The sequence below is a fragment of the Danio rerio genome, chromosome 22 (genome assembly GCF_052040795.2).
Source record: "Danio rerio strain M-AB ecotype USA chromosome 22, GRCz13ab, whole genome shotgun sequence".
Classification (NCBI taxonomy): Eukaryota; Metazoa; Chordata; class Actinopteri; order Cypriniformes; family Danionidae; genus Danio; species Danio rerio.
The window spans coordinates 7,990,040-8,012,744 of record NC_141042.1 but is presented as its reverse complement, the minus strand read 5'-3'; the positions used below and the strand labels follow the sequence as shown (position 1 = coordinate 8,012,744).

The window sequence follows — 22,705 nt, the reverse complement described above, 5'->3', positions numbered from 1 at the left end:
GCATTGACCGACAAAAACTTCTTCTATTCTGTTCTGTTTGATCTTAAATGCTTAAATGCATTGCTACGCTAATAACAATAGGCTTTTCAACAAGATGTTGGTATGGCTAAAAAAAAAGCTGATATGGCTAAAGTAAGAATAGTTTAGTTACTCTAATAACTCTGAAAGAAAAAAGTAATGAATGCCTTTCTGATTTCATTTACAGTTTTGCTGATTTAACTAGGCTCACACGATCCTATTCACATCCATGGGATGGCTATTGAGCCTGTCTCATCCTTCAAGATCCTGGGAACCCACATCTCAAAGGACCCCTTTCCTGGACTGCCAACACCTCCAGCCTAGTCAAGAAGATTCACGAGTGTCTCTTCTTCCTAAGGTAATTTAAGAAGAACCAGCTTAATATCTGGTATGGAAGCTGCTCTGTTGCTGAGTGTAAGGCATTGCAGCGGGTGGTGATAACTGCCCAACGAACCACAGGAACCACACTTCCAGCCACTGAGGACATCCAGAAGAAATACTGTCTAAACCAGGGGTGGGCAAACTCGGTCCTGGAGGGCCGGTGTCCTGCACAGTTTAGATCCTACTCTAATTAAACACACCTGCTTATAGATTTCCAGTAATCTTAAAGACAATGATTAGCATGTTCAGGTGTGTTTGACTAGTGTTGGAGCTAAACTCTTCAGGACACCAGTCCTCCAGGACCAGGTTTGCCCACTCGAGGGCTGTTTCTCAATATGCGTTCTTCAGCGGTCTTGCATCCTCGCGTTCTCGTGTAACGTCATCATCAGCTGCCTAAGTTCAGTTCCAATACTCAAGACCGCAAGTACGGAGGACGAGTGAAACTTCCCGGATGTGATCTTGATATCGAGGACGCACTGATGAAGACTTCAGCAGCGAACTCGCTCTGGAAGTCCCAGAAGTCATTGCGACTGGAGGTGGGAAGCGCAGCATTTTATTTAGATTTATTATTAAAGTTCAGAGATATCACTTATTTACCTCAGGAGTTTCCCTAAATGAAACGGTGAAAGTAAACATTAACATGAATATCTTAATAAAGGAATAAACACATTAAGGGTGTTTGTTTACTGAAATTCGTATTAAAATCTGTTTTATTTATATTGTGGAGAGCATATTTATAATGTTTTTATGCAAAGTATATATTTTGAAAAGGGGGACAACAATAAATCGTTGTATGAGTGCTGTAATGTTTAAATAATTTCCATTTAAAACACCTGAAGGTCATGTGACCATCAGGAAAACCGCAGCATCCCATTTCTCAAAGGACGCGTTCTCTGTCCTCGCGGTCTCCTGAGTTCGTTCTTCCGAGGACACCTGGCAAGACCGCTCTCCACAAGAACGCAAGTCTGTTCTCTGCGTTCTTGGAATTGAGAAACAGCCCTGGTCTAAACCAAGCATGCAGTATTCCTAAGGACTCCTCTCACAGACTGGCACTTCAAGTTCCCCCGGACAAAAACCAGCCGACTAATGATTAGTTTTTGTCCCCAGAACTGTCTCTCTTTTGAACTCTAATCTAAAAATATAAATAATGAAGAGATGAATGATCTTTAAAATGATTTAAAAGCAATTCAACGTTAGATGACGTTTATTGTGTTTCTAGCAAATGCAAATGTTGAAATTTAAACATGATGTTTGTCTTTCAATTATCTCATTTCCCAATGACCTGAAACAAACAAAACAACACAAGCTCATTAATAGACTCATAAATTGCTAATTATAAAGGAAATACAAGCTAATGGATTGCACTCACATCATTAATCCAGCTGATGTAGGCAGAGACACGAGAGAAGACTGTTGGTCTTTTGTAGGTATCGCAACCTGCTGATGACACAAAGCTGGTCACACCATGGACGACATACTGACCGCTGACCTGACAGTTCAGTGGACCACCAGAGTCACCCTAAAAAAAAAAAAAACAGAAGACACAATGACACAAAATCAAATGACTTGCCAAACAGTTCATAATCAGTTTAAGAGTCGGTCTTTCTCACATGACATCCTGCAAGGGTGCCATCACCACCGCAAATCATGGTGTTCTTCACAGTGCTTCCCCACCAATCGCTGCGGGAACAAGTATCATGGTCCACCACGGGCAGATATGCCTGTTTCAGCTCGGCAGAGAGTGACCCACCAGCTGCATGAAGATCACATCCATGAGACAAGCAAAGTCAATGGAGGTCAGTTAATACAATTGATTTTAGGCTGTTTTGTTGTATTAAGTCAAAATTACTCTGCGTGCGGCCCCAGCCACTGATGTAACATGGGTTGTTGTTGGGGAGAACCTGTCCAGAGGGTGGCAGTGTGGCCAGCTGCACATATAAGTTCAGAGAAGCATCGCTGGACAGTTCCAGAAGAGCAATGTCATATCTGAGAAAACAGAACAGACAGCAATCATAGATGTTCATGTTTAAATAATTGAGTCTTGGCGGTCAGATTGATTGACAGCAAGTCAGAGCACTCATAACTCCGATATTCTGTTCCGCATAACTGTCCACCATTTTTTTCTGGCTAAACGTTGTAGAGTTTTACTGGTGATTAACATGAACAGTGGTGGAAATGTGCTTGTATGGGACTTGCAATGCAGGCAATAGGTACCCAGAGACGCTGGGTAATATACAGTTTACTCTTTTCCCAAAATTAGAGAAGTGTTTGAAATGTAAATGCTCGTGAAGACAGCCCTACCATCAGTTGTCAATCATTGGTCCTGTCACTTGCCGAACTAACAACTCATTACTGATACTCAATACTAATCCTTTCTGTTATAAGATCAGTACAGCCTGCATAACTTTAGTTTATAAAGATGTGATTTGTGATGTGTGATTATCAGTGGGCAATTAAATTTTTCCAGAAATGATTCACTATTTCCCTGGAGAGAGCACCATGGCTGATAGTGAAAATTTGTTGGACACAGACAAGGTACAGGGTTTATAAAGAGTCAACCGCTGCCAGAGTAATGTATGTTTACACACCCAGATGACAAACTGTTGCTGTTCCAGTTGGGGTGGATATGAGCACGGCTGACACTTATATACTGCTCACGACCCTCATGGTTGTAGATGTCGTGGTCACCCAAGACAACGCGCCAAGTTCTCGGGCTGCACAGGAAACACATTCAGACAAACACAGGTAAAGTCTTTATATTCTCCTACATCCTATTTGCTTTAATTTTGTCTTATAGGAGTGGTATTGTTGTATATTAAATATGTGAATGTTTTCTTAACATTTACAAACAGAAAGTCAAGGAATCATAACCTGTCAACGCAGTGGGCAGCGGTCATCACCCATCCTGGTCTGATCAGAGATCCACCACAGGTATGGTAGTAGCTGTTTCCAGACAGATACTGGAGAGAGATCTGTGAAATAGTCATACATTTTAGTTAGACATTTTAGGGGGAAACTGGAGAAACCCATTTCAATTTGAAATAGTATATTAAACTTGATTAAAAATAACTTTTTGGACAAATTTTTGTAAAAATACAGCTTCAGATGATTTATTCTGGCGTTTATGGTCATAATGGTAGAGCTATGATGACAGTAGCCAAGTTTAACCCTGACAGACAACCACCAACTTGCTCCGAGGGGTGCTCTAACAGTGGTTTTCCTGCAACAAGCCCAGTTTAAATTCGGGTCACGACCCCAATGTAATCCCATTGGTCTGACACCCACCAACCTGCTTTGAGAAGGCTTGTATTGACAATTACAACATGAGCACCTCTTTAGGTTTTCAATCACCAGCCGGTTTCTGTTTCATAAACATGTTTTCAGTTAACAAAAAAAAAAAAAATAGTAGTAGCTTGTTTTGCTAATATTCCAATTAATGTCACCTCAAAGTGAAATTTCTGTCATCGATTATTCTCCATCATGAAATATTTCGACTCATAAGACTGAACAAAAACACAGATACACTTTCATGAAATCTGAAAGATTTCAATCTCTCTACTGAATGTTTATTTACACCAAAATGGGATGCTTTAAAAATATGCAAAGAGACAATAGATAAATTAATAGATAAATCCATATTGATTAAACAGTTTAGTTTTCAGAAGAGATTTGATTGCTTGTTGCAGTTTTAGTTTCCTTAAACGGGATAATAAAGTTGATTTTGAGTTTGTCCTTTCCTGTCTAATCCTATTTACACACTTTTATTCACACATCCAAACAGGTTGTATGGGTTTGAAATGAAATGATAGTGAGGGAATGAATAAATTTTAATTTATTTTGGGGTGAGCTAACCTTAAAGCTATATCAATATTATTATCTGTACCTTCAAATTTTCAGACGTGAGTGTTTTAAAATATTGGTTAAACAAACACTAAATTATTGTTTTATCACTCTGCAAGCATTCTAAAACAAGTAATAACTAAAAATTAATATTATTAACCAACCATGTTCTATTGAAATGCCTAGAAAATGTCAAAATACCATAACAGAACCTCACAATAACTTGAGTCAAATTGGTGAAAATATTTAACCTTCATTTAATGATTAAACTGCTAATATAAAACGGCTTGACAGCTTGATTGCATTAACCTGAAACAACCATGTCCACTTAGTTAATAGATATTGATATTTAATTAATATTGCTTTATTACATTAATATTTTCATTGATTTATTATCAAAAGTGTTTTACCTGCCAAGGCCAGGAGTTGGGTTTTGCCACCTCTCCACCAACAACCCTTCCTTCAATGTTAATATCTTCCAAATATCTGGGCTCAGCCAGCGCTGGACAGTAATACAAAAAAAATCCACAAACAATAACAAAGATATCCCAAGAAATTTACAAACAGATTTGAGATTTTTCTCCTGAGAAAGAGAGAATCGTCTTACCTAATGTCGCCAGCACACTCAACAGCAGGATTCGCAGCATGTTTCTAGTCTTTCTAGACGTTTGGTCTCTAAACGTCTCCATCATCTCTATATATGTATGCCCAGAAATATTCACAGCGCTAGGCAAAAACAGGTTTTCGGATGCCTACAGGTGTTTGAATCACACAGATATCTGGACTGTCAAGGCCAATGTGCCAGATACGAAATAAACTTGTTTATTCAGCTCGGGAATTGGAAATGTTTTGGTCATTGAGTTATTAATGTTTCTGGTTAATCACCGTGCCATTCACCAGACACATGCACACGCCAACACTTATTTTCCCACTGTATGCGTCTGTGAATGAATAAGGGTGCTTTCACACCTACACTTTTGTTTCGGAACGTATCTCGTTTGCCCAGTTAGCGCGGTTCGATTGGCATATGTGAACAGGGCAATCGCACTCTGTTCCGCGCCAAAGTAATCGCTCCGAGATCGCTTGAGTGAGGTGGTCTCGGCTCGATTGAAACGAACCCTGGAGCGGTTCGATTGCAGTGAGAAAGCGATCCGATCCGAGCGCGGTTATATCACAGTGTTTTGTGGATATGTAATAGGCTTACGGCTACATGAAGAGAGAATTATGAGTAGGGCGGGAAGTTTCGCGAGTCTCCGGATGCCCGCAAACGAGTGATGATCTCCCGGTAATCTCGCGTCTCTCTCCCGGTCCTCAAATAGGCATCGTCGCGCAACCTTCTCACCCCTCCCCACCGTGTCTCTCCTCAGACACGTCACGCGCGCGCACCCTGTCAATCACCATCAAACCACCACCTCTCCTGATAGCTTAGCGGGACGCTGCAAAATAAACCCTGACACTCTGACCAATGTAAGGAGAGTTTACTCGCACGTGACTTATTTTAGCTATTTTGGTCCGTTTAGAAACTTTGCAGTGTGAAAGCGAACCGCTCCAAGAGCAAAGAGTAACAATGTAACATTTGTAATCTCTGTTTCGGAACAACTGAATCGATTCACAGGTGTGAAAGCACCCTAAGTATTGAACGTGTCATGTTTTTCCTGGAAATAATCTTTCTAAAGGAGCTGTTGACATGGAATTAAACCAGATTTTCTTAAAACCCAAACAGTACAAATATAAAGATAAAACAATTGAAATGTATTTAATACTTTATATAAAGTCAGGTGATTGGCTGGACCATTCTAGCTTTATTTTCTTTCTCTGAAAGCGTTTGAGAGTTTGCTTGCTGTGTTTTGGATCATTGTCTTGCTGAAATGTCTAACTTTTTCACCTTCTGCCAGGGAAAAATATCCCAGATTTAATTTGCAGGTGAACACAAATTTATTCCTTTCAAAAATCAACAAAAATACTCAATTATATTACAAAAATACAAAATTATCATTCAGAAGGCTAAAACGAAAGCTAACTAAATAGGGGAGAAAATCAAGCAGCAAAAGGTGAAAGTGAGGATCGCTAATTGATAAACAAACGGAACAACAAGGCAGGGAAAATGAACATGCGGACAGTGAAGCACATGGCCAGCTGTCAAAACAAACCCACAAGCTCCACAACACACAATGACTACACAAACATGTAAGTCAAGATGCTCTTGTCACACCTTCATCATCCTGCTAATGCAGATGTTGGACTGAAGCAGCTAATATTCATTTACAATGATGAAGGGCCGAAGGTTGCTGAATAATAACTGAGAGATTTCAGCTGCTGTCTTGGCTTTCTACACCTCCTTCCATGTGTTCAATACTTTTACCTGTATCAAGTCAACAGAACCTTTATAAATCATTTCTGAGAAAAATGGTGATGTGTTTAATACTTATTTTTCCCGTTGTATGTCATTAGATTCAGACTAACCACGTGAAAATCTGTATGACCTACTTTAGTCCACAAAACAGGCATTGAATTATGCAGGCAAAAGGGGTCTTATAATGGGTGAGCAGAGGGTCTTGGGCCAATAACCACCTGGACCCTTGCTGGGCCCTTGCTTACAACTGCTAGCTGAAAATCCTGTTTTGTGACATTTTCTAGCAAACTGGAAACTATTTTACACATCCTCTACCTACCTGTTTCTTTGTCAACTGTGTTAAATTATCTTACTATTCATTTTGTGAATGGGTCATGTCTTTCGATCAGGTCCTTAACAGAATGAACTGGCCACAACTACATGGGCAGATCCACCATAAACAAATGCTCTAGTCATTCCCAAGTCAGTCAACAGTGTTCCAGTCACTGCAGATGGAGTCAAGACTCTTCCAGTCTCTCCAGAGTAAGCCAAGATTGTTTCAATCATTCCCAAGTAGGCCAAGACTGTCGCAATAGCTGCAGACTCAGCCACAACTGTTCAAGTTACTCCAGAGACACCCACAATAGTTCCAGACACTCCCCAATAAGTCAAGACTTTTCCAGTAACTCCAGACTCAGGAAAAAGTGTTCAAGTCACTGCAGAGGGAGTCGAGACTCTTCCAGTCTCTCCAGAGTAAGCCAAGATTGTTTCAATCATTCCCAAGTCGGCCAAGACTGTCCCAGTAACTGCAGATTCAGCCAAGACTGTTCAAGTTACTCCAGAGACACCCACAATTGTTCCAGTCACTTCCCAATAAGCCAAGACTTTTCCACTAACTCCAGTCTCAGGAAAGAGTGTTCCAGTCACTGCAGAGGGAGTTGAGACTCTTCCAGTCTCTCCAGAGTAAGCCAAGATTGTTTCAATCATTCCCAAGTAGGCCAAGACTGTCTTAGTAACTGCAGACTCAGCCAAGACTGATCAAGTTACTCCAGAGACACCCACAATTGTTCCAGTCACATCCCAATAGGCCAAGATTTTCTCAGTAACTCCAGACTCAGGAATAAGTGTGCCAGTCACTGCAGAGGGAGTCAAGACACTTCCAGTCTCTCCAGAGTAAGCCAAGATTGTTTCAATCATTTCCAAGTAGACCAAGTGTATCCGAGTAACTGCAGGCTCGGCCAAGACTGTTCAAGTTACTCTAGAGACTCCCACAAGTGTTCTCCCCAATAGGCCAAGACTGTCCCAGTAACTCAAGACTCGTGCAAGACTGTTCCAGTTACTCCAGAGACAGCCAAGACTATTTAAATCACTTCTGAGTCAGCCAAGATTGTTTCAGTCATTCTTGAGTCAACCAAATCTGTTCCAGTCACTCTCGAGACAGCCAAGATTGATCAAGTCACTCCAAAATGATCCGGGATTCTTTCAGTCACCCTAGAGATGGCCAAGATTGCTTTAGTCATTCCTGAGACTAAGAATGTTTCAATAACATCCAGAATCATTCCGGTCGTTCTTGAGTCAGTCAAGATTGAGCCTGTCACTCCAGAGACTACCAAGACTGTTTTAGTCACTCCTGAGAAACCCTAGGTTATTCCAGTCATTATTGAGACAACCAAAACTGTTCTAGTAAGTTCTGAGTTAGCTGAGACAGTCAGGGATGTTCTAACATCTATCAGAACAACCAAGATCACTCCTGAGACAGCCAAATCTCAAAAAAGCCCAATCAACTGGAACTGTTTCCTATACCTCCTGTCCTCACTATCTTAGTAAAGGAGACCACTCCAGACCATTTAACTTAGCTTGTTCATCCTTGTCATCTCTAAGTCAGCAGCCTGTTGTGTAAATGAGACCATTTCTGAGACATTTCCATGTTCAGTAGTTCTATAAGTTCTATTAGCTCTCCCTGATTTTTAGGACATGGTCATTACCTTGGCCACAGAGACCTATTGCATGAATTAAAAGTAACTTTTGTTTGTTATTTTTAATACATTGCTATGCTATTGACAACACATGTTTGCCCACAAAATGTCACAAGGAATAATTGAAGATGAAAAGTAATAATCATCGGGAGATGCCTGGGCATACCAGAATAATATGAGTTCACTACATGGAAATTGGCCTACTGTGTGTCTCAAACATTGTGTTCTTGCTCTCATTTAAACCCCCGGGGAAAATGGGCCTATCAGAACAAAACACAGACAATTAAATTGCACACGGGACTATTAGTTACACATAGATAGCAAGCCCTTAAAATTTGCATGACATTCTTCATCAACTGGACCTGCACAAGTGGTTACGTTATCAGAAGTGTGGCAGTCAAAACACACTGATTCCTTATTATGTTTTAAGCTAATTTTAAACTTGTGGGACTCTTATTTATAAAATGCCAAGACAGAGCCAGCCACACCATGTCCTTACAGCTTGTTTTCTCTTGGTTTTTCATTGCTACCCTTTTTGTTATTTTATTGTGAATAAATTTGTGCTGTGTATGTTTGTAATTATGCAACAGAAATGCTCAGACTGCTCAATCTTTGATATATTGAAGTGTTTAAATACACATTTATGGATAGTGTCTTGACACTCTTGCTGTCAGTTTTATAAACTTGTGTTTTTTTTATGCAGAGGTTGATATTAAATCCTGCCTGTGTTTTAATATACATTAAAAACATTGAAATACAACTCGAAGTACATCTCTCTTTAGGTTGGTAAAATATCATTATAATTTAGCCTATTTCATTCACAACACCACTAAGTAGTAAAATAGATTTTTTTTTCTGGTGGATTAAAAAAACACCTAAGTTGAAAATATTTACCAAGGCACCTACTCAATTTGTTTAAGCATTCTTTTGACAAATGAGATGTTTATTTCAGAACACAACACATCGTGAAAGATTAGGCACTGAGCTGGGGAGCTCAATAATATTCATGTTCATAAATATTAATATTCAATTTATTTAACTGGATTTAATGAAGACACATCATTTTAATTGTTGTAAAAAAAGATTCAGAAGCAGTCCAAGATTAGATGTGAAGTTTATTGTATTACTGCTAATAGCAGATGCTACATGTGGGAAAATGGGATTCTGTCTTTTATCCTCTCACTTTTCGGAAATGATCTGAAATAAACAAAACAACACAGACTCCATAAATATCACAAATGGCTATAAAGTTGAGCTAATGAAGCTAACTTACTTGATTAATCCAGTTGATGTAGGCAGACACGCGCGTGAAGCCTGTTGGCTTCTTGTAGGTATTGCAACCCTCATAAGACACAAAACTGGTCACACCATGGACGACATACTCACCATTGAACAAACAGTTCAGAGGACTACCAGAGTCACCCTAAAAGAACATGACCGATGTCAAAATGACATTTTAAAGCAAAATGAAATGACTTCTGATGTGTTTGAGGGTCAGTTCTGCTCACATGACATGCAGACATGCTGGTGGTGCCGCCAGCGCAAATCATGGTCTCCTTCACTGAGCTTCCCCACCAGTCCTTTTGAGCGCAGGTTTCATAATCAACCACAGGCATATAGGCCTGTTTCAGCTGAGCTGACAGTGACCCACCAGCTGCATGAAGATCACATTCATGAGACGAGAGAGAAATCAAGTCATGAATCTGTAAATATCAAGTCAACATCTCAAGTCAAACTTACTCTCTGTGTAGCCCCAGCCAGTGACGTAACATGTGTGGCCGTAGGGCAGAATCTCTCCAGAAGATGGCAGTGTGGCCACCTGCACGTATGAGCTCAGGGTGGCATCGATGGACAGACGCAGAAGAGCAATATCATATCTAAGAAAAAAAAAAAATAGACATTGTAGACATAACAGCAATTTAATGTCCGATGCTATAGCGGGAGCTACAATTCCATAGTTACATTTGTAATGTGTACCTGAAAAAGTGCAATACTTTGAAGTGCAACATTTAAAATCCATGTGAACCATAAAGCCACAGTCACACTAGAGTTTGAGCATCTGCCATACAATCCCAGAAAAAAAAAATGTACAGGAGCCAGCTATGGGGCAGTACCTTTTCAAAAGGTACATATTTGTACCTGAAGGGTCCATAATGGTACCTTAAAGGAACTTTTTAGGTACATTTGGGTATTAATATACATTTTATGGTACCATTGTGGACTCTTTGGGTACAAATATGTATCTTTTGAAAATTTACTACCCCAGAGAAAGCTCCTCTGCCTTTATTTCTGAGAGTGTATGGTCATGTGAAAAGGGGCGGGATAAAACAAGATGATAGGACATTGATAAACGGAGCGATTGCTCCATACTTTAGATTTCCAAATGTGAAAAAGATCACCTTTTGATCTTCTATTGGTCTAACTCATTCACAACCCGGGCTCATTGTGGAAACGTAGCCCCGCGGACGTTTCTGGAGACCGCGATTTACGTCCTGGAAGGGACGCTTTTTCGCGTCTCGGGCGCCTCTCGGGAGCGCGCGCCGTTCGCGCCCGCGCCGTTCTCGCGCGAAAAGCCGCCGGATCGGCCGACTCGGCCGCCCTCCTCTTCCTCCTCCTCCTTCCCTAAACCCGAGCGACGGTTCGCAAAAGCCGTCCAGAAAAAAAAAAAAGCAAAAGCCCTCGTCTTCGATTTCGACCGCATTTTCAGATCCCGCCACATTCTCGCCCTTATTTTTCGGATTCCGTTTTTCGTCTTACCTGATTTCCGGAACCGCTGTTCCCCGGACTCGATCCCAGTCGTCCGCGGCCGGTTCCTCCGGGGCCTCCGCTCCGCCGACGCAACACTGTGAGCTAAGCGGACAAACTGGTTGCATCTGGAAAGCCGTCGGCCGGCGAGCGTGAAGAGGAGGGGTGGAGCCCCCCACACCGCCCCGCAGCGTTCGCTCGAAAAAAACTAAACGCGGCCTTAGGTATCTCCGACCACGTAAATCGCGGTCTCCAGAAACGTCAGCAGGGCTACGTTTCCAGAATGAGCTTGGGTTGCGCATTCATGTAATGCAAATTTGCAGATTATCATTGCTCAGCAACCTTGGACTTTGAAGCTTGCATTTTTGTTCTGACATATTCGCATACATCTGAATGGAAGTCAATGGGTTGAAAAGTGCAGTGTGGCCATGGTTTAAGTTTCTGCTGACTCTTATTGCAGAATGGATACATATTTCCAACTGAATATTGAGCTTTATTTTTGAGCACTTCCTCTCATCTTTCACTCACAGCAAACTAATGGTTGGAGCGGCATGGTTAAACACATCTTGTCCAAGCTGTAAAATCAGCCTGATCTCACAAAGAAACGTAACTTTTTAACATTTTGTCCGTTTAGTGGCTAATTCATATGAATTCGAAGAGTTCAAATGTACGATTTTAAAAAAGTAGTGTGGCACCCAACCCCACCCCAAACCCAACCATTATTGGTGAATAAGCAAATCATAATAAATTGTACGAATGAGATCATTTGAGTTTATATGAGTTAGCCACTAAATCAAAAAGTTACCAATTGCCATGAGATGGCATTCATCAGGAAAGAGCTGCCTTTCCAGGGCAGAAGCAAAGGGTTTGATTTTTAACCCTTTTTAGATTTTTAGATAACCAAAACTGTTTATTTTCAGTGGATTAATTTGCACAGATTACTTGTTCAATGTAAGGCAAGGCCTTAAAACCAGTTTAAGAAGAAAGACAAAAAAGTGTGTGTTGTAGAACAGTGATGCTTGTCTGATGCTTCTTGATTTAAAAGTTTGTATATATTTGGAATTAAAACAAGACAATAAATATCTGAGTAAGAAAAACTTTTTTTTTTTTTTTTTTTGCAGTGAAGCTGCAAACTATTGTATAGTCAAGAATGTTGTGCTGTATTACCGAGGCATTTGTATTAACTATTAGTTGTGTCACCACAGTCATGTACTGTATATATTGTGTATGCCATATTCACACACCCAAATGCCACATTGTTGGGGTTCCAGTTGGGGTGGATGAAGACCTCACTGACGCTTATGTACTGCTCGGGACCCTCATGAGTGTAGATGTCGTGGTCACCCAAGGCAACAGTCCATTTTCTTAGACTGCACATTGAAAAAGCAAATTGGTAGACTGCTTTCTTAGTTATTTGCGTTCAGTTTTTAAAATGTTCTTTTTTGCAAATAGAAATTTTTTTCAAATTTATTACGCTTCGACGCAGTGAGCGGCAACCATCACCCATCCTGGTCTGATCAGAGTCCCACTACAATAGTAGTAGTATGTTCCCAAATCAGAATACTGGAGAGAGATCTGAAGAAACATAGATAATTTTAGCTAAAATTATATATTTTTTACATTCATTTTAACATTATCTGAGCACTCTAAAACAAAAGTAAAAAAAGGTTCAGAAAAAATGTTCCAAAATAGTATATAAAATAGTCTGAGAGCATTATTTCTGGGGTATTTTGAGCTGAAACTTCACATACACACTCTAATAGGATAAAACTGGCCTTTTAGTTGTGCAAAGCCACAGTAGTTAGTAAAAAAAAAGCTTAGTTGTTCATATTTAAGATTAAATATTACTGTAAAAATATTGTACCTGCCAAGGCCAAGAGTGGGGTTTTGCAATCTCTCCCCCAACAACCCTCTCCTCAATGGCTATATCCTTCAGATATCTGGGCTCAGCCAGCGCTGGACAGAAAAACACAAATAGACATGTTAGGGTTGTAACTTTAATTTCTCAGCTAAAGGAGAGAAAAATCTCACCCAAAGTGGCCAGCACACTCAGCAACAGGATCCTCAACATGTTTGCTGTCTGTCTAAACGTTCTGCACACTGCCATCACACATATATACTCAAACGCTTTCGCAACGCTAAGTAGTACAGGTTGTCTGATGCCCACAGGTGTCTGAATCACACAGATTTCATCACTGCCAAGGCCAATGTGCCGACAAATCAGGCAAAATGAGCTCTCTTTTTTTTTAATCTAGCTCAAGGGTCAAAACATTTTCCTTAAACTGCCTTTTTTAATTTGTGGCTCAGCGTTTAGATGAAGATTTCTTTTCTCCTTTGAGGACCCTAGTCTTGTGATAGATGTTGTTTGTTTTAGGGTTCACCATAGATAGTGATTACTATAGAGTGCCATATGGTCTGTGGCAGTTCAAAAAAGAAACAAGAATACAAATAAAAAATGCGTTCTGTGAAGATTCATTGACCCTTTCCACAATGTAATTATATTCAATTGCATTTTTTTGTGTGTTTTTAATGGTGGTTTGACATTAAGGTCGCCCCCAATGTCGCTGTGAGTGTTTTCTATTTATTTTATTTTATTTTACTTTTTTTTTTCCGTTCAAGTGCTCAATATATCGTTAATATATCCAAATGCCGATGACTGCTGAAACTGGTCTGGTTGATGCAAACAGCAGGTAAACAATATTAGATATTATGTATGTTTAACTGTGTATAAATTGATTATTCATATGGAATATTTATATGGAATACACAAAGATTCCAATAAAGCCTTGTATAGCTAAGCAACAATGACAGCCAAAAGCAGTTCTCCACCAGCCGTTTGTTTACAGCTTGTCAGAACACAAAATGCCCTTTGTGTTACTTTATTGTGAAATTTGCTGTGTATGTTTGTAATTAGGCAACAAAAATGCGTAGGCTGAAGTGTTCAATAGAAGTGTTTAATGCACATTTATGCATTGTGTCATGTCACTCAGCTCTTGCTGTCAAGAGAACAGAAAAAACAATAGGGTAAACAGTATGCCAAGCTAGTGCAATTCCCATGCTGATACACTTCCGGTGACCTGTTATTGTGAACTTTTTCTCATTTTATACGGTTCCTTAAACAGCATCGATGTTGTAATGTCATTAAAATACATTCAGTTAAATAAACTTTAGCATTTATTTAGTTGCTCAAGCGTAAAACGAGACAAAAAGCCGTTTACTTCCACGTGCCTGTCAGAATCGGCAGGCTAACCCAGAAGCTCCATTGAATATACTGGGGTAAAATAAATGCTCATATTACAAAGACATGGCGGGGGAAATGTAATTTAATGCAGTGCTTCTTGTACAATCTGTGACCCACTTTAAATCGGATATCACTCAGCTAGTGGAGATCGCTGATTTTTAAAGAAAACAGACCTTAAACGCACCAGATTTTGCATTGGCATTCAATTCGCTGGAAGCGCTTAACCCAGGTTAATGGCAAATTAAAAATCCTATTAGCATGCTTCGGCATATACCCCATACACTTTTTTCAACTCCTCTTTTACGCAGAGGTACAACTCTAAGTACATCTCTTTTTAGGTTGGTCAATTCATTCATTCATTAATTAATTCATTCATTCATTTTTCTATCGTTTTTCTGGGTCCGGGTTAAGGAGGCAGCAGTCTTAGGAGAGAACTGCTGACTTCCCTTTCCCAGACACTTCCTCCAGCTCCTCTGGGAGGACCCCGAGGTGTTCCCAGGCCTAGTCCCTCCAACGTGTCTTGGGTCTCCCCCAAAGCCTCCTCCCGGTGGGACATGCCTGGAACATCTCGCTAGGCAGGTGTCCAGGAGGCAGATGCCCGAGCCACCTCCCCTGACTTCTCTCAATGTGGAGAAGCAGCAGCTCTACTTCGAGCTCCTCCCGGCTGACAGAGCTCCTCACCCTATCCATAAGGGTGCGCCCTGCCACAATACAAAGAAAACTCAATTCGGCTGCTTGTATCCAAGATCTTCTCCTTTCGGTCTTGACCCAAAGCTCATGACCATAGGTAAGAGTAGGAACGTAGATTTACCGGTAAATCAAGAGCTTTGGCTTTCGGCTCAGCCGAAAACCACAAGGGACTGGTACATCGATTTCTCTTCAGTTAAATATATTTACCAAGGCACAGACTCAGTTTGATAAAATGTTATTTTGACAAATGAGATGTGTTTATTTTACACATTTATTTCAGAGCACATCTAGGCGTGTGTATGTGTTTGAGAAAGCAGGCGCAACCATTCCAAATATGGTCAATATGGACCTTCTGATTTTAGTGTTATATTCAGGGCTAATAAATAGGCATGTAAATCCATTTCAGGAGAATTTTTGAACTTATCTAAGCCACATGCCTACTATATAGGTGTCGTGTCAGAGAAAAAAATACACAATGAAGCAATGCACTGCATAACACCTTAACGTTTCGATTTATTTAACTGGATTAAATGAAGACACACCATCCTAATCATTCTGAAAAAAATATTCAGAAGCAGTCTAAGATTAGATGTGAAGTTTGTTGTATTACTGGTAATAGCAGATGTTAGATGTGGGAAAACGGCATTCTGTCTTTTATATCTTCTCCGTTCTCGTACATGATCTGAAATGAACAAAATAACACAAACTTCATAAATATCAAACACTGGCTTACAATTACAATACAACCCAAAGAAGCTAACTTACGTGATTTAGCCAGCTGACATGGTATGACACACGTGTGAAGACTGTTGGCTTCTTGTAGGTATTGCAACCCGATGAAGCCACAAAACTGGTCACTCCATGGACAACATACTCACCATTGAACAGACAGTTCAGAGGACTACCAGAGTCACCCTAAAAGAACATGATCGACGTCAGAATGACTTATTTTACAGCAAAATGAAATGACTTCTGATGTGTTTTAGGGTCAGTCCTTCTCACATGACATGCAGACATGCTGGTGGTGCCTCCAGCACAAATCATTCTGTCCTTCACTGAGCTTCCCCACCAGTCACTATGAGAGCAGGTTTCGTGGTCAACCACAGGCATATAGGCCTGTTTCAGCTGAGCGGAAAGCGAACCACCAGCTGCATGTTGATCACATCCATAAAAAAGGAGAGAAAAAAATAATGAATCATTTAATATCAAAGACTGAGCTGTGGCATTTCAAGTCAAACTTACTCTGCGTGCGGCCCCATCCAGTGATGTAGCATGTGTGGCCGTAGGGCAGAATCTCTCCATAGGATGGCAGTGTGGCCACCTGCACGTATGAGCTCAGAGTGGCATTGATGGACAGTTGCAGAAGAGCAATGTCATTTCTGAAAGAAAAAAAACACAATAATAGACATTACAGTCTGCAATGTAATGACAGATGCTATAGAGCAGGGGTGTCAAACTCAATTCCTGAAGGGCCGAAGCCCTGCACAGTTTAGTTCCAACCCTGCTCCAACACACTTACCTGTAGGTTTCAAACAAGCCTGAAGGACTCAATTAGTTTGATCAGGTGTGTTTAATTAGGGTTGGAACTAAACTGTGCAGAGCTGCGGCCCTTTTGGAACTGAGTTTGACACCTGTGCTATAGACGGAGCTACAACTCCATAGTCATTCATTCCCTTTCCTTCAGCTTAGTATGAAATTTATCAAGGGACACTTCAGTGAAATGAACCACCAACTAGCATATGTTTTATGCATTGTATGGCCTTTCAGCCGCAACCTATTATTAAGAAACACTCTCACATTCACACACACTCATACACTGCGGCCATTTTAGATCATCCAATTCCCCTTTCAAGAGTTCACACTTAGCTAGTAATTGATTATAAAGCTTGTTTGGCATGCTGTCCCGGGAGAGAGCCCTGAGCTTATAAGATTCTCGAGCTCGGGGCTCCCTCCCGTTTGCAAGGCGAGCTCAGGTAGATCTCGAGAACTCCCCTGCTGTAGTAGCGAATGAACAGATAGTGATTGGTCTTAAGAGATAACTACTTATTAGGAACATGTCTTTGTTGCTGATTTGGATTAGTCAATTAACTTAGGTTGCATGTTTTTGGACTGTAAGAGGAAACCGGGGAACCTAGGGGAAACCCACGTGAGCACGGGGAGACTGTGTAAACTCCGCAAAAAAATGTCGGCTGGTTTGGTAATGACCAGAACCAAAGACGTTCTTGCTGTAAGGGGTCACTAAACTTGTTCCTGGAGGGCCGGTGTCCTGCAGATTTTAGCTCCAACTCTAGTCAAACACACCTGAACAAGCTAATCAAGGTCTTACTAGGTATACTTGAAGCATCCAGGCAGGTGTGTTGAGGCAAGTTGGAGCTAAACCCTGCAGGGACACCGGCCCTCCAGGACTGAGATTGGTGACCTCTGCTGTAAGGCAACAGTGCTAACCACTGGGCCACCGTGCCACCCATCTAGAAAAGGAGGAGAAGTAGGGGTGGAAGAGGGGATTCTTCAAAACAAAGATGGCTATTATATGGAACTAAGGGTATTTATGGTGGCTTAGGAGCCATCTGACTGGTGAATCATACATTGGATAATGAGGGACCGGCAGCACGTGATCCTCTTGAAATTAGTTTATAAATAAACTTCACGTCTTTGGACTATAGGGTAAACCGGAGCACTCGGAGGAAACCTACACCATCATGGGGAAAACCTGCAAACTCCGCACATAAATGCCAAACTGGGACTGGAACCAGTGACTTTCTTGCTGTGAGGTGACAATGCTAACCACTGAGTCACCGTGCTGCCTTACAACTCCATAGTACATTTTGCTTGTGTAACTGAAGAAGTACAGTATTTTTAAATGTAACATTTAAGATCTTTGTGAACCATGAAGCCGCAGTCACTTTACAGTTTGAGTATGCGAAATTCCGTCGTATGGTTATGCGAAAAGGGGCGGGATTAAGCAAGATCACTGATGGCTCCATATTTTAAGTTTCAAAATTACAAAGAGATCACATTCTGATCTTCCTGATCCTTTGGTGTAACGCAAGCACATAATCCAAATTCGCAGATCATCATAGTTCAGGATCTTGTGGACTTTGAAGCTTGCATTTTTGTTCTGGCATATGCACATGCATATGAATGGATGTCAATGGAGCAAAAATTGCAGAGTGACCATGGATTAAGTTCCTGCAGACTCTTATTAGAGTATTAAACTTATTTAAACTGAAACGGAATATTGAGTTTGATGAAGCAAAGTACTAAAATAGTTTGCTAGTATTTTAAATTTTGATTTGTATGCGGTCTTCAATTCAGAATGAAGCATTTCACAGAATCAAGCTGTACAGATTAGTATAGTCAGGAAGGTTGTGCTATATTATCAAGACATTTGTCTTTATATTGACCGTTAGTTGTGTCCCCACAGTCATGTATATATTGTGTATGCCATATTCACACACCCATTTGCGACAATGTTGGGGTTCCAGTTGGGGTGTATGAAGACACCCTTGACGCTTATGTACTGCTCGGGACCCTCATGAGTGGTGATGTCGTGGTCGCCCAAGGCAACACTCCATATTCTGGAACTGCACAGAACACACATTGAAAAAGCAAACTGGTAGACTGGTTTTTCTGTGGTCTTTGAGTTAAGTTTGTGTTTGCCAGTTGAAATCTACAAATTTATTACGTGTCGACGCAATGGGCGGCAACCATCACCCATCCTGGTCTGATCAGAGTCCCACCACAATAATGATGGTATCTTCCACCAGATTGGTACTGGAGAGAGATCTGAAGAAAGAGACATGATTTTAGCCGAACTTTTTTTTGGATATTATCTGATCATTCAGAAACAACAGTTACCAAAAGTTACAGTTCAGTAACAGTTAACAAAAGATTCAGAAAAAAAGTTCCATCACTTATATAAAAGTAAATAAACTAATCTGAGAGCATTATAGACCAGAAAACTCTGAAAGCCCTGCTCATAATGCTGGGTTCACACCAGACGTGGCAGAAGCGTCAAGCACAAGTGTTTTAAATGTTAAGTCAATGCAAAGACACAATTTAAATAGACATCCTGCAGCATGATATGCACGAATGAGGAAGCACGAATGAAGTGCCGCGGGTTGAGCAATTTGTGCGACTGGCATGGGTTTTACACGAATCGCTTAAGTTGGAAAATCTGATCTTCAGAAGACGCTCACACCGCATTAAGCAATAGACCTTTTACGCTCTTCCGCATTTTTCGAACGGAAATACGTCAATGTAGTGCATTAGAACTTCCTGTTATCATAGCGGCAGATACGAAAAATGGCAGAGTCGAAGAATCGCAGTTTCTGTTGTGTTCCAGGCTGGAGAAACAGCCCTACCTTTTATTTCATTCTTTTCCTGTGGATCCAAACCTGAAACCCAAATGGATTCAGGCGATCTGAAGAGAGGAAGGGCATAGTTTTAATGTAAAACAGGTAGCACCTATGTCTGCAGCCGGCACTTCGCTCCGGATGATTACAGTGGTGGCTGCGTCGTTCGCCGCCTGAAGAGTGGTGTTGTCCCGAGCCTATTCCCTTGGAACAACTTTACAGCTCCTTTGAGAAGGGAGTCAGTATATGACAGAACCTACAAACGTCAGTCTAAACAGCTATGCTGTGAAGATAGCGACACGGTGGCTAAGGCAGCAAGGATGGATCATGACTACGTGACACACCCACCTGCATTGAGGTAAATTTGGTTTTATTTTCACACATTCGTTCATTTAGAAGTCTTTATATTATTTACCATGTTACTTTGATTATTCGACCGAAATTACCATGCAAACATGACTTGAAAACAACATTAACACTGGTTATTTGACTGTGAAAAATGTTGTACTTTGATAGTCATTGGCTGCTAATATGATTTCGCTATTTAGAGTTTGCAAATAATACTTTAAAGAAATTATTTTGTTAAGGGGAAAGTCTGAATGTGCAAATATAAAACCAACTTTACCACTATCCCACCTGCAGTTAAGATTGTTCATAGTGTATTTAGTTAACGCTAGTCACCTGTGTGTACCGTTATGCATATCTACCTGAACAAGTTAATGTTAATAATATAAGCTGTTCAAGAAGCTCAACTAATAAAATAAAATATATTTTTTTTAATAATGAAACAATTTATTGTTGTGACATCTAGTAAATACACAAAGTTTTATCATACTAGCATGTGTGGAAGTATTTAAAACAAGTGTGTTACAACTGGCCCTGTGTTAGGTTCTACCCCGCTCTCCCCTATTTTAATTGCATGTATTTAATAACTTATTTAATTAACTTCGGAAGACAACTCGGGCTCGCCGAAAACACTCTAGCTGCCTTTTCTTCGCCAAAAAACTCCTACCGGAACTGGGTTTACACGTTGTTGACGTACTTCCGGTTTTTGCATAAAAGGTCTATCAGGAGCTTTCACTTGTAGGCTTGCTTATGACGTAGCACCTGTTGTTGGTGTCCCGGGGGGAAATCCTCAGATAACTGTTGATCAAACTGGGCTCAGCTTGTTCGTAAGCACCGCTGAAAACTTCCATCATTCAGGTTAAGCCTCTGTACTCACAGACCTGGGTGCACTGCCTGGTCACTCTAGCAACGAAGCTTGAGTCACCTGGCAGACGGAAGCCCTGCCCATGACGTGAATCCAAACACGGTCCTGAAAGGCCAGTGTCCAGCAGATTTTAGCTCTAACATGCTCCAACACACCGGCAAGGATGTTTCTAGAAAGCCTAGTAGGAGCTTGATTAGCTATAGACCAGGTGTGTCTGATTGGAACTAAACTTTGCAGGACACCAGCCCTCCGAGTGTGGACACCCGGAGGACCTCAATCTTGTTTTTGAATCTGTCACTATGCTGACATGTTAGCATTTGTAGTTCCGCCCTCTTTTGGAAAGCGCACAATCTCATTGTTTTTTAATTGAATTTGAAGCGACAGTCACCAAAACGACAAGATTATAGGATCAAAACCCAAAATGGTGAGCTTCAAAGAGGTGTAAAACATTATTTGTGGGGTACTATGAGCTGAAACTTAATATACACACTCTATAGGTTCTTTTAAACAGGATAAAACTTGTTCTTTTAGTCAATAGTATCTGGATGCAGCCTTTATGATGCAAGCTGAGATTGCATCACTCATTGATGCAATGTCAGACACAATGCACTCAATGGAGTGAGTGACGTCACTGTGACGGTTAGGGGTGGGGTTAGGTGAGCCCATTAAAAAGAATTGGATGCAGCTCAGATTGCATTGCACCGAGTCTGCAGCCAGACCCCTCTCCTTTTAGTTGCAGGAAGCTAGTTAGAAAAAGAGGGTTGAGATTTAAGTTTTTTATTGTGAAAAATATAGTACCTGCCATGGCCAAGAGTGGGGTTTTGCGATCTCTCCACCAATAACCCTTTCCTCAATGGCCAGATCCTCCAGATATCTGGGCTCAGTCAGCGCTGGACAGAAAAACACAAATAGACATGTTAGGGTTGTAACTTTTTCATTAGAACCTTAGTATTTTTTAACATATGTAAATGCACACAGTTCATTTATCAGTTAATGGAGAGAAACATCTCACCTACAGCGGCCAACAAACTCAACAACAGGATCCTCAGCATGTTTGCTGTCTGTCTAAACTTTCAGCACACTGCCATCACACATATATACCCGCAGACTTCCGCTGCGCTGAATAGAACAGGTTGTCTGATGCCCACAGGTGTCTGAATCACACAGATTTCACCACTGTCAAGGCCAATGTGCCAAAACAGGGCAAAATAAACTTGTTTATCTAACTCAAGGGTCAAAACAATTTCCTTGAACTGCCTTTTCTAATCACCATGCCACCAGAGTTTGCCAGATTTAACATGTAACCATTCTGCCTTGTTTTCACAGTTCAGGCTGCCAGCGTTGGTGATTATTTTCCCACCACACTTTGGATGTTTTCTATCCGTATGAGAGTGAATCGGTGATTCTGCCATATTTCTTACTGATATGACCTCAACTTGGAAACTCTGGATTTAAAGACAATTTAGAGTTTTGTACTATAATACTGAGTTTGTGGTGGTGTTCAGGGATTAAATTTGTGAATTTATCTGACATGACTCCAATGCACCTTTTTGTTGCTCTTGCCTTCATGACTAAAGTGAATCCATCTTACTTTCAGCTGGATAACAGCCATGTCATAAAGCTTTCAATTGCAGTAAAGTTCTGTTAGGATGCGCTGGATGTCTATATATCATTCTTTATGAACATTTAAGCTTCAATAATAGTACATTTTACATTATTTAAAACTGCTTTATTTCTTGTTAAATAAGTGAACATGTTTTCTTTGAGTTTTTAAGTCAAGTGAAAATCGTTTTGATGTCAAAGCCTTGACATCTATTTGACTTTCACACATTGATTTTCTTTTGACCACCAAAATAACAACACAAATAGGTAATAAAGGTAAATATATAGGTAAATAAGTACCATTTTTCATCTTTA

At 40.6% G+C, this 22,705-nt stretch overlaps 3 protein-coding genes across 4 annotated transcripts; all 3 read right to left on the bottom strand.

The window, feature by feature from the left end:
- Positions 1-1,585: 1,585 nt before the first annotated feature.
- cela1.3 (chymotrypsin like elastase family member 1, tandem duplicate 3) lies at positions 1,586-6,179 on the bottom strand. 2 transcript variants are annotated; one of them, NM_001003426.2, is given in 8 exon segments: positions 1,586-1,681; positions 1,769-1,918; positions 2,010-2,152; positions 2,249-2,385; positions 2,988-3,113; positions 3,271-3,371; positions 4,650-4,741; positions 4,847-4,913. In NM_001003426.2, coding segments are annotated over 8 exon segments (804 nt in total). In that variant the 5' UTR covers positions 4,887-4,913; the 3' UTR covers positions 1,586-1,666.
- A 3,465-nt stretch (positions 6,180-9,644) lies between these two features.
- Positions 9,645-13,378, bottom strand: cela1.2 (chymotrypsin like elastase family member 1, tandem duplicate 2). Its single transcript, NM_001320402.1, is given in 8 exon segments — positions 9,645-9,744; positions 9,821-9,970; positions 10,056-10,201; positions 10,288-10,424; positions 12,537-12,662; positions 12,767-12,867; positions 13,157-13,248; positions 13,324-13,378. Coding segments are annotated over 8 exon segments (810 nt in total). The 5' UTR covers positions 13,364-13,378; the 3' UTR covers positions 9,645-9,726.
- A 2,090-nt stretch (positions 13,379-15,468) lies between these two features.
- Positions 15,469-21,862, bottom strand: cela1.1 (chymotrypsin like elastase family member 1, tandem duplicate 1). The gene is given in 8 exon segments (NM_001025474.4): positions 15,469-15,905; positions 15,989-16,138; positions 16,226-16,371; positions 16,466-16,602; positions 18,682-18,807; positions 18,909-19,009; positions 21,587-21,678; positions 21,801-21,862. Coding segments are annotated over 8 exon segments (849 nt in total). The 5' UTR covers positions 21,841-21,862; the 3' UTR covers positions 15,469-15,848.
- Between the last annotated feature and the right edge of the window lie 843 nt (positions 21,863-22,705).

What these genes read in the sequence shown, in the direction of transcription:
- cela1.3 (XM_087302624.1), bottom strand. Translation starts at nt 4,931, where the DNA reads ATGATGGAGACGTTTAGAGACCAAACGTCTAGAAAGACTAGAAACATG. An exon ending in AGCAACAGTTTGTCATCTGG is followed by an intron (nt 2,386 to 2,987) that starts GTGTGTAAACAT and finishes CTGTTTTCTCAG; the next exon opens with ATATGACATTGCTCTTCTGG. An exon ending in TGGCTGGGGCCGCACGCAGA is followed by an intron (nt 2,153 to 2,248) that starts GTAATTTTGACT and finishes ATCTTCATGCAG; the next exon opens with CTGGTGGGTCACTCTCTGCC.